The sequence below is a fragment of the Passer domesticus genome, chromosome 4 (assembly GCF_036417665.1).
Source record: "Passer domesticus isolate bPasDom1 chromosome 4, bPasDom1.hap1, whole genome shotgun sequence".
NCBI classification, from domain to species: domain Eukaryota; kingdom Metazoa; phylum Chordata; class Aves; order Passeriformes; family Passeridae; genus Passer; species Passer domesticus.
This window is the reverse complement of record NC_087477.1, coordinates 36,646,923-36,657,802: the sequence shown is the minus strand read 5'-3', so window position 1 is coordinate 36,657,802 and position 10,880 is coordinate 36,646,923. Positions and strand designations below refer to the sequence as shown.

At 44.6% G+C, this 10,880-nt stretch overlaps 1 protein-coding gene across 3 annotated transcripts; it reads right to left on the bottom strand.

Moving 5' to 3' along the window:
• Nucleotides 1-2,784: 2,784 nt before the first annotated feature.
• LOC135298937 (E3 ubiquitin-protein ligase RNF4-like) lies at nucleotides 2,785-10,880 on the bottom strand. Of its 3 annotated transcripts, none has more exons than XR_010360988.1 (12): nucleotides 10,717-10,880; nucleotides 10,353-10,502; nucleotides 9,729-9,870; nucleotides 8,919-8,998; nucleotides 7,953-8,056; nucleotides 7,356-7,520; nucleotides 6,911-6,965; nucleotides 6,396-6,487; nucleotides 6,046-6,094; nucleotides 3,967-5,355; nucleotides 3,394-3,463; nucleotides 2,785-3,072 (listed from the first exon to the last, which is right to left on the bottom strand). XR_010360988.1 is itself a non-coding variant. In XM_064417133.1 (10 exons), exons 2-10 carry the CDS (start codon nucleotides 10,359-10,361, stop codon nucleotides 5,320-5,322), a joined length of 735 nt encoding a protein of 244 aa, XP_064273203.1. In that variant the 5' UTR covers nucleotides 10,362-10,502; nucleotides 10,717-10,877; the 3' UTR covers nucleotides 2,785-5,319. The 3 variants fall into 3 exon arrangements, 1 of the variants encoding a protein (XP_064273203.1); XR_010360987.1 differs by having other exon boundaries at nucleotides 6,046-6,097; nucleotides 10,717-10,877; XM_064417133.1 differs by having other exon boundaries at nucleotides 2,785-5,355; nucleotides 6,046-6,097; nucleotides 10,717-10,877.

Sequence of the window (10,880 nt, the reverse complement as noted above, 5' to 3'; positions counted from 1 at the left end):
GGGATTTGCAGTAGTGAATCAGAACTTTGATTCTTTGGGTTGCCAACAGAGATCTGGACTTGACACCTCTGAGAAAGGAGCAACAAAGTTTGTAATGAATAGCAGTTGGCTCAAAATTCTTGGCCCAGGTTCTAAACCATGAGGCTTCCATCCCCCATGATCCTTTCCTATCATCTATTTTAACTATGCATAACTTTGTTGTCCTTATTTAAAACCCCGTCTATTTAAAAGCCTAATTTAAAACTCAGCTCAATGGTAGTTGCTGTGGGAAATTCCACTGGCTAAATACAAATACCACAAAGAAATATGCATGTTATAAAATGCAATTACTTAACTTTGAGTTTGCAAATTTATTGGCACCCCAAGAGCTCTACAAGAACTTGGTTATGATATCCCAGACCACCATTTTTGTATTTGCTTTGTGAAATAGTAGGATTCTTTGCATAAAGCTATTAAAATCACCCACATTATATTCTTCACCTTATGCTTCTGTTGTAATGTGTATTTTTTATACAAGACAATGCAACCAAATTGGAGATCAGCATGTCACCAAAAATTAAAAAAAACCCACCACACAAGGAGCTCTTACCCCTATCATTTCAAACAACCACTGATAACCCAGAAATGGTCCAGGACATAACAGATGAAAAATCTTTCTACAAACATATGGCAGGGGAGGGGAACAAAATTGCTAGAGGGAAAGAGTTCCACAGCTGGAGTATGTCAAACAAGCATGCTTCATTCAGCTCACCCTTCCCTCTGCACATTTATACCCCACTGCTTTTCTCCACAGGCCTGCACCAGAAGTATCCCAGATATCTGGAGAATGTCAGGCTAAAACATCTAGAACATTGGTAGGGTAGCTACTAGGTGGGGTTTTTATCTGTTTTTTTCCTTATCCAAGTTAAAAAGAACATTTTAGATTTATCCATGTTTATTTCAGAGGTCAGAAAACTTACTGTTTCTTCTGTATTTGCCATTTCCTATCTTGCCACAGCCACAACTTCTTTTTCCCTACTTGGGCGCAGTTCTCTAATTCATACAAGTCCATAGGAGTAAATAGGACCCATCTGAGAATCCCAGGAGAGCTGGCTGGCATCATCATGAGGCTGCTGCTTATTGTATGAGAGGTTGTGAAGCCTGTGGTGGTTTCCCAATAATTTCAGAATGGTAAATCTTTCAGCCAGAAGGACAACTCAAGGGACCTACATGGAGGTCACTCCCATTTCCACCCCTGGGCAGATGAGAGGAAGGCCTCTTAGTAGCCCTCTAACCCAAAACATCTATGATTTCCATCTAACTCTGCAGCTTCCTTGAGAAATGGGTATCACCTCCCCACACAAACTCTAAAACTGTGAAATTTTTCCATCCTTCATCTTATCTGCAACATAATGCTAGGAACACTTGACCTACCATTCCCTAATCACGACAAAATTATAGATCTGTGATGGGCGTCCTGCTGAGGCCTTTAAGATGCTACAGTTTAAAGGTGAAAAAAATTACAGAAATCCAAAGGAACAAAACACCAAAACTGAGAAAGACATAAAAAAATTTGGCTTCCAGACAATGCTGGAAATAAGGAAAGTTTAGTTTTCAGTATTCTGTATCATGGCACAATGAATTTACTGTTGCGTTTTTTACCTGAGACCTGCCTTTGCCTCTTTATTACTTTTGCATAGCAGAAGTAATTTTCTTTCCTCTCTTATGTCCAGTTATTATATCTCTGGACAATTGCATTGCTCTTCAGTGCAACTTAGGATTATACACTGCTGTAATTAAAGGAACTGGAGCTACAACACAGTTGTACTGCCAACAGCTCAAAGTCAGTAACACACATTCAAAAACACATTCCTTCAAAAGCCTCCAGATTCTAATTCTAATGAAACCTTACAACACTAAATGCAGCAGGTTGTTAATGTACCAGTGATTCTCAAAGAACATTGCTGTCTTTGGATGTGTGCACAACCTGCTACTCTTTCCATTTTCTGAGCACTGAAATCATGACATTTTCCCCAAAGTGTCCACCAGAGTCTGCCCTGAGAAGTCAAATCCCTCTCACCCCAAGCAGGCCCTGTTTCTTCTTCCCCGTATGTAGCAGGCACAGGGCCTGCACGGCCTCCTTGGCGGTCAGAAGCCTGAGCTAGGAAATACCAAAGTCAGCATGACTAAGGTTTTAGAAGCCCCTCTCTTCCGCCTTTTCGGACCCTGTTTATCTCCCTGTATATCCATAGGTCACTTTTCCCCTGACCCTTACTATTGGACAGTTTCAATACCCCTGTAAGGTATAAAAACCCCTAACTCTGCCCGGTTAGGCAGAGGAGAGCTGTCACTGGACCCTTCGCGGAGACCCGAATAAAAGAACCCTGCAGAACCCATACAGCGCTTCTCCTCTCTCTCTGCGTCTGCTGCTGCGGCGGTACCGACAGCACCAGGCAAGCTAAAAGAGCTGAAATCACTAAAGAGCTGAGCTGCAAATCACTATAGCCTGCCTGGGTTGCCTGAGCCCCCCGCTGAGCGATCCTGGCCCTCCGCTGAGCTATCCTGGCCGGCCAGCATTCCCCGCTGGGCTTCTGCCCTGAGGGTAATAGCCCAGCCATACCCGTACAACACACGCTGGCCACAAAAACTACGAAGCTTGTGGCTTTAGCACATTGCCCCCAAATCAATGACTACAGGGAGATGAAAAGAACAAGCTTCTGACTGCTCCAACCAAGAGCCTTATTTCCACCTGTTAGGCAACATCTCTATCAGCACAGTACAACACAGAAGAGCAGTCACACTGTATTTAAATCAATCAAAACTTTATTTAAATTGAATTCAGCAAAAATGAAACTATATACAGGAAGAACTATATACATGAAGAAAACAAATCTCTACACTGTCTGTTGTCCAAGATACATCTGAGTCTGTCCTGAGAAGCACTCATAAATAAATGGGAATATATAGATCTGGAGTAAGTTCCTCCCTGCAAGTTGGGCACATGCCAACAGTCTCCAGGGCAACAGGGAGGCACTCGCTACAGAAGACATGGCCACACATGGTTGCCACAAGTATTCGTCCACTTTGCATAATCTGGAAGGAAAGAAAATCACAACATGTTTTGGGAGGAAAGAATTTGAGATTTCTGCTCTATTGGCACCAGGCAAATGAGACTGGGAGCATCTGAAATCAAAATAATGAGGGTCTCTCAGATCTGCCAGTGTCACTTCACCAAGGAGTGACATGTGGACCTTCACAGCATCAAGGGCTGTGCTTCCAGCCAGCTGCCCACAGCATTCCACATCATCCAACGGACTTGGATGATGTGGAATGCTGTGGGCAGCTGGCTGGAAGCTGCCCTTCTGGCTTCCTTCTCCCACAAAACAGAAAGGACAACAACAGGTGGATCCTTACCTCTGAGTAACCATCCATGCAAATGGGACACCTAATGACAACTCCTTGCTGTGCACTAGAGGAAGCAGAGCTAGAAAGAACATGCAGCTGATAAGACCAACACACTTCAATGGTTATTGATACATAAATTCTCACATAATCATGGCTGCACTGACTAGCCATGACACATTTCCGTTGAAGAACCCCACTGTCTTTAGCTCTCTGTTTGCTGTATTTAATGAGGATCTGGGGTCACCCTGCCCTGAGGGAAGGAGTGTCCTGGTTTCACTAGAAGAAAGGTGTAGTCAGTCACCCAGCTCTCGGGTTTGATCAAATAATTCCCATTCTTTGCCGTACCCCCACACTCATCTCTAAGGCTCTGTGCAAAGTTGTACATCTGCTCTGGGCTGCCTTTTTCTCCCAAAATGCAAATGGTGTCATTTGGTCATCATGCAACATGGGAGAAGGAGGGAAATACAGAGAGTATGGGAAGGCTTCAAAGATAAACCCGGCATACCTGTATAACTTAGTCCTATGCAGAAAACAAAAAAAGGCACAAAATTCTGTGTTTGGTAGGGCATGAGCCATACATACTCTGAAAGTGCAGCTCCCTCCTCTGCTGCTCCCTGTCCTGCAGGGGCGGAATCAGCCACAGGTGCATCATTAGCTCCTGTTCCAATATCAGAGCCATGCACCTGTTCCTGGCTGTTCAGGGTGGGCCTTGTCCTTTGCTGTTGATAAACTGTAATTTAATTTGCATAAGTTATATCTGATACAAAATACAGAATGTGAAAAGGAAGGATGTTCTTTGTATTGATGTGTTTGATTACACTTTCAAGCCAAATCAACCAGAAGGGAGATTTATTCCATTAAATAAACAGCAACACACAAACAAGCTCTAAGTGATGCCCATGGGCAAATTCCCATTCCCATTCTTCTTGGTAGAATTGCCTTGTTAAGGTTCAGGGCTTGACAGACTTCAAGGAGCTCAGACCCAGGGAAGGGTTAACAAAGCTTGGGGAGAAGGATGCCCACTGAGAATGGACACAAAAAATGCAGGATTGAGGAGCCAAAAGGACATCTGGAACAACTCCCAAGATCAGGAAGAAACTAAAAAACCCAACTCTCCTGAAATCAGCTCTGACTGGTAAAAGGTAATTCCTGCAGGGGGAGATTGCCACCACCACCTCATGGAGCAGCAACTCAAGAAACTCCCCAGCCCAAAACAAGAGGGAGACTGAGCAATGGACTGACTGGACTAATGACAGGGAGAAGTGAGACAATCACTAACCAAAAGAAGACAGAATACTAGCTAAGAAGATAACCGTGCCACTTGTAACCATTTAATGCTAATTTCTTTGTTTGTTGAAAATTTATAAATAATAAAAGTTATTTTGATAGTGGGTGTGTCTGATTTGTGAAATACCACTGAGCACCCAGACTCGTGAAACATTGAAACAAGCAACCAATGTCTCTCCCAAGTGTATCATTATTTACCTGTTGCACCCCAGTAACAAATCCAACTTTTGTGGACAACATATTGACCAAGTTACAGGGAGAACCATTTCTAACGGCCTGGTCTGTAACAGCCAAAGGGTCAAGAAATGCTCTTTGCCTTTTAACTCTCAGAAACAGCAGGCAACAATGACCTCTGCAACTCCAGTGTCCATGTCACACTAATCAATCACTGATCAATTAAAATTGCAGAAAATGTTACCAAATTAAAGTTCCTTCTGCATAAGTATTCAGCTACCACTTCTATTGCAGGGATTTTCCACTGTGACTGACAGAGGCCATCACACACACATTGCATCTGTTGTCTAAGACACCGGCCAGAAGCTTTAGCCCTGTGCTTTGCCTTTTGCTAAAAGCAGTTTCAATCCCCACCGCTGGACTTTCTTGGAAAAGAACAACAAAAAAAACTATTACATTTTAGATAAAAGTCCATTACCAACTGTAAAACATCAACTCACCTTGAAGAAGCTTCAATCAATGCACATGGGAAGGGAGTGAAAAGAAAAGAAGATACAGTTAGATTTGGTGAGCCCCGGGGTGCTGCACACAAAGCTCAGCTCAGAAAGCAGTTACAGCAGGGAGGTGAGGAAGGGTAGGCCATCACCCTCTGTGTTTAGTTAGGAACATTCAGAGCAGTAGCACAAAGAGCTGCTGCCCTGAATAACAAAGAAGTGGGTGCTGCTAATTCTGCTCTCACTACTGCAGCAGGGTAGGAACAGAGGTAGCTTAGGAACCCTCTGAACGCCCTCCTCCCCTTTTCCTGTTCCCTATTTGGATTTGACCTGGAGCTGTTTCTTTCCCTCATCCCCCCCCCAAAACTGGCAAATCCTACTACAATAACCTTAACATTTCATGTTAGATGTACAGCTGCTGAAGAAAGGAAACCACAACAGAAATTTGGGAGCAAAGAATCCTATCAGTCAATGCTAGAACTACAAAGAACACACAAATCTGCCAGTGTCACCCTGGCTAGGGCTTCTCCCTCTATGGACACCACCAAGGAGGGACTTGAGGGGTGGGCAGCTTGGAGCTTCTCAGCAAGGGCTGTGCTTCCAGCCAGCTGCCCGTGGCACCCACCTAAAACAACTGAGTTGTGCATCTCCCCTTTTGTCCCTTTCACTCCCACTAAATCTGAAAGGACAACATGTGGATCCTTACCTGTGTGTAGCAACTCATGCAAAGCACACAGAGGAGGCTTCCAGAGGGCCTGCTGTTATAGAGAACAGGTGCAGAAAGAACATGAAGTCATTAATTTCACCATGCATGACAGGTTACTGATACAGAAATGCCAAAAAGTAAAACACCCCGTATTCTGATATAGCAACATCCCAGCCCAAGTTCAATTACTTTTATGTATCTCAGCCTCTTCAGTGTAACTAAAGTGTTACTGAAAGATACATTTAATTAGGATTTCACTAACAGGGAAAAAACTCAAAAAGCTTGGCAGAAATCTGTTTCTACCATATATCAGAAATTAGATTTGAAGAGACATTTTATCTGTCACATACAATTCAATATCTTGCAGTTCCTCTTCACTCTCATTCGCCAGTGCTTCAGCTGCATTCTCTTCTGCTCTGGAACCAAGTGGGTACTGCTGGCTCTGCTCCCAGCAATAGGGTAAAAATGGAGACAGGTTACGAGCTGCCTGAATATTCCTGAACAACCTGCGCTCCTGTATCAGTTCCCTAAGCTGATTTGACCGGGAGTCTTTCCTTTCCCTCTTTCTCCCTCAAAAGGCCCAATGATTAATCTAAACACTTTGTGTTAGATAGAGAGCTGCTAAAAAACAGGAACCACAATAGGAATTTGGAGCATGGAATTCAAGATTGCTGCTGTATTGGCACCAGGCAAACAGGACTTGGACTAGGTGCAGTGTGCCACTCAATGCTATAGAACTATAAGGAACACACAGATCTGCCAGTGTCATCCTGGCAAGGGCTTCTCCCTCTATGGACACCATTAGAGAAAGGACTTGGAGGGATGTGCAAGTTGGAGCTTCCCAGCAAGGGCTGTGGATCCTCACCTCTGCACAGGCGTCCTCAAAGATTGGAGGACTAATGAGACGTGCTGTCCATGCACTAGAGGGAGCAGAACGAAAAAAATAAGCAGCTGTCAATTTCACAGTGCATAGAGGGCTTCCAAGACATAAAATTTCAGAAATTGAGACAACCCCTTATTCTGATTTATCAACATCCCAGCCCAGAAACACAGTCACTGCAAGCATTAGCATATATAGCAATCCATAATTTAAAAAACATTCTGACTTCATGAATGGAGAAGAAAGGTTTCTCCTGGATTTTGGTCGGTGTTAAGGTTTTCTTTACGTTACTTCTCTTCCAGAAAGGTCACTACATGTCAAGGCAGAATTCTCCAAACAAAATCAAGTAGAAGCCAAAAGATTGGCAAAATCCTGTGTCTACCGTGTATCAGAATTTACACTTTGGAGAGACACATCATCTGTCACATACTCATTGTTATTTCTTGGTTCCTCTTCAGTATCACTCGCCCGTAGCTCGGCTGAGATCTCTGCCTCTCTAGAACCAAGTGGGTACTGCTGGCTCTGTTCCTTGTCCTGCTCCTGTGAGCTGTCACCCTCCTTCATCAGAGGACTAGCAGGACCTGCTGGCCATGCACTAAAAGAAAGCAGAACCGGCAGAACATGCAACCATGTGAACATGGAGACAAAAATTTCACTGGGCACCATGGATTACCAACAAAGAAAACGTTGGTATTTAAAACATCTCCTATTCTGATTAAGCAACATGCCAGCCCAGAAACAAATCAATTCAAGAATTTTATGGACAGCAAGCATTCCAGTGTGGCCAGCCATTCTCTTGCATTCAATGTTAGATGGACAGCTTCTAAGAAACTAAGGCTTCACAAACAGAGAAGGAAGGCTTCTGCTAGACTTTGCTGGGTTTATTTTAATTCTCTTCCAGGCAGGCCACTATATTCCGGGTCAGAAGTATTTGCACAGTTAGGCAGAACCCAAAAGCTTGGCAAAAACCTCTTCCAACCACTTATCTGAAATTAATGTTTTGATAGACACTTTCTCTCTCACATACCCATCATCTTCTCTTGGCTCCCCTTCATCGTTCCTTGCCAGTGGCTCAACATAATTCTCTGATGCTCTGGAAACATGTGGCTGCTGCTGGCTCTGCTCCCCGTTCTGAAATGGGGTAGAAAAGGAGGCACTTAGGAAGCACCTGAACACTGTGCTTCCTGCTTCCCTCTTTCAGCTCCCTAACTGGATTTGGGATGGAGCTATTTCTTTCTGTCTTTTTCCCCAAACTGGCAATTTCACTTGTGATAGCCTGAACACTACTTAGTATATGAACAGCTACTGAAGAGAAAAAACCCCCTACCGAAACCTGCTCTTGTGCTTGGTGCACATGCAGCTGGGTCATGCAAATTCTCTTGCAAAATTGAGGCCTTCTCTTTGCAAAGGTTCAGGAGCAACTCCATCAGGATATAACTTCCATGCTATGTTTGCTGCATGTTTCTGTTTTGCACAGCAGCAGTGGCACCCCAAATCTGAGCAGACACACTGCACTGTGGGCTGCATCCAAGCATATTCTTTCAAGATAATAGGGAAAAATGAAAATATTCCAAATGTGACCCTTTTAAAGACTTCTTGGAATAGGAAACAGAATTAGTGTGTACCTAAGCCGCAGTTGCATTTTACACCTCAATGACAGGGATACCTTAAATTGATGTTGCAGCTAAAACTGCAACATTTTTGACTCCTTACTTTGCCTTCTTACTTGGGAAGTCAAAGGCTTCCTGTGCTCTCCTTTAAATCACAGAAGCAGCAACCTCTTTTAAGTTGTTCACTCACTCTCTGCAAGCAGTTCTCAGGCATGCTGATGTGCTCATGAGTGTGTTTGGGGCTGACTGCAAACTGTGTCTAAAGTGGTCAATCAGAGCAATCTTTCAACTTTGAGGCCAGAGTTCTCAGTAAGATTCCAGAAGACAGGTAAGAAAACTAAATTGAGTGCAAGACGGAGAGGAGTGCGCCTGTCACTACTTACCCCAGGAGACTCATAATCACTGATAGTAATGACTTCAGGCCCAGAAGATTCACCTGTGAGATCTATGAATTCTCTGCAAGCTGAAAAGAGAGAATATTAGAATCAAGGTCAGAGATTGCAGAGGACTTCAACAGGCAGCCACTGTAGAACAGGCTGTGATTGAATTTACTGGGCCCTCAGGTTCACGAATGTGTCCAACATTTCACTCAAGCTTTGCCTTCAGCAGTCCACAGGGCGCATTGACAGCCCTGTCCTCTGAAGGGGCAAAACAAGAGGAAGAGCAGCTGAGCTCCTCACAACTTCTGTTGGATGACAACAGCTTACAGGACTTTCTCATCAAGAGATGATTCTTATCATATAAGGAACTGTTTAGCACAGAAGAAGAAAAAAAAACCAAACCACAGCAACTATTAATTGTATGGTATTATGCTGTGGATTGGTTCATTGAAGGTTGGGCCACAGCTAATGACAGGTTTTCCTCATCTTCGTGCAGCTTGGGAGATCCCAAACTCAGCTTGCCACCCTTCACTGTGGTAGCTGCACTGACTGCCAGCTCATCAGAACACACATGCAGGTCTTTGAGCAGCACTTGAGGACCTTTGCTACACAGCTCCTCTGCCACCAGCAGCCAGTGTATTGAGCACAGTAACAAACCAAAACAGTTGTCAGAAGGCTTGCTCTTTAGGGATGCCATACCAGGTGCTGCCTCAAACCCAACGTTTCCCTTCCTCCCCAGAAAAGATCCTAGAAACTGGCAAAAGCACATGGCCAGATGGTCTTCAACCCTCCAGAAGCAGTTTCTGTTCTCACCAGGCTCAAAAGCAGGCGCACCACTTTCCTCAAGGTCTATCGGCTCTGTCTGCGAAGCTCCACCTGCGCTGGAGGGCAGCAGCCTGCTCCTTTTCCGAGCTGGTGTGGAGCCAACTGCTCCTCCACGGCGCTTTCGCTGACGCTGAGAGGGAACAAAGCCTTAGCATTTCCTGTGGCACTAATATTAACACGGCCCTTGGTTTTGCAACACCAATGACAGCACACAAGGATACAGAAAACTCTCATGCAAAGGCTGGAATACACACCAAAGGGCCCAAATGGGCCATTCCACCTGAGCACATCACAACAGGGAAAAGACATCACCCCTGATCTCCCACAAGACGCCCTCCCAAGAAAAAGTCTGTCCCAATGCCTTGAGAATGAGGAGACCAGTTCCCAATTCCAGCAGGTTGCTGCTCACACTGTAAGCATTTCTGCACTACTGCTAACACCCACAGAGATTCAAAACCTTCACTGTTCCAGAACATCAAGTTACATGAAGTGTTTGAAGTGTTCGAAGGTTTCTGTTTCTCTGCATTTGCTACAAACTCTTGAAATGCTTTCTATTAGTACTCTGGAAAATGTTTCAAGAATCAGATTTGCATTGAGTAGCAAAGTACTTACTGAGCTCATGGTGCTTTGAGACCGAAAAATACCGTCAAAGAAAGTCGGGCAAAGACCAAAAAGGAATGTCAGGGATGAGATCAATCCCTACTCTTCCTTTAGGCAGCCCAGTACAGATTTTTCAGAAGACAGAACACTGCTCTTCCAAACCTACCAGGAAAGTAGAGGCGAGATTATCTATTTGGAATGCCAGGTTTCTTGAACACCCCCATGCCCCAAGACTCCCATTCCCAAGTCCCCAGCTCCTGTCCAAAGCTAGAGGGCAAGCCCACGACTCTGGTACTTGAGCCCATGTGCAGCCCATCCTGCAGCCCAGCCCAGCCCCTTGGCATCAGAAGCCTTTCCAAGAATCGTCTGCACTCACCTGTACAGTCAGTCCAGAGTTTGGCTCGCAAATGTCAGCAAATCACTCTCTATTCCCAGCTGGGATGGAGAAGACGGATGCTCCACGTCTGCTGCGCAGGCAGAGAATCCGTCAACTGGCTCAACAGACTCCGTGCCAACAGAACCTTGGGAGCAGGAGTGCCC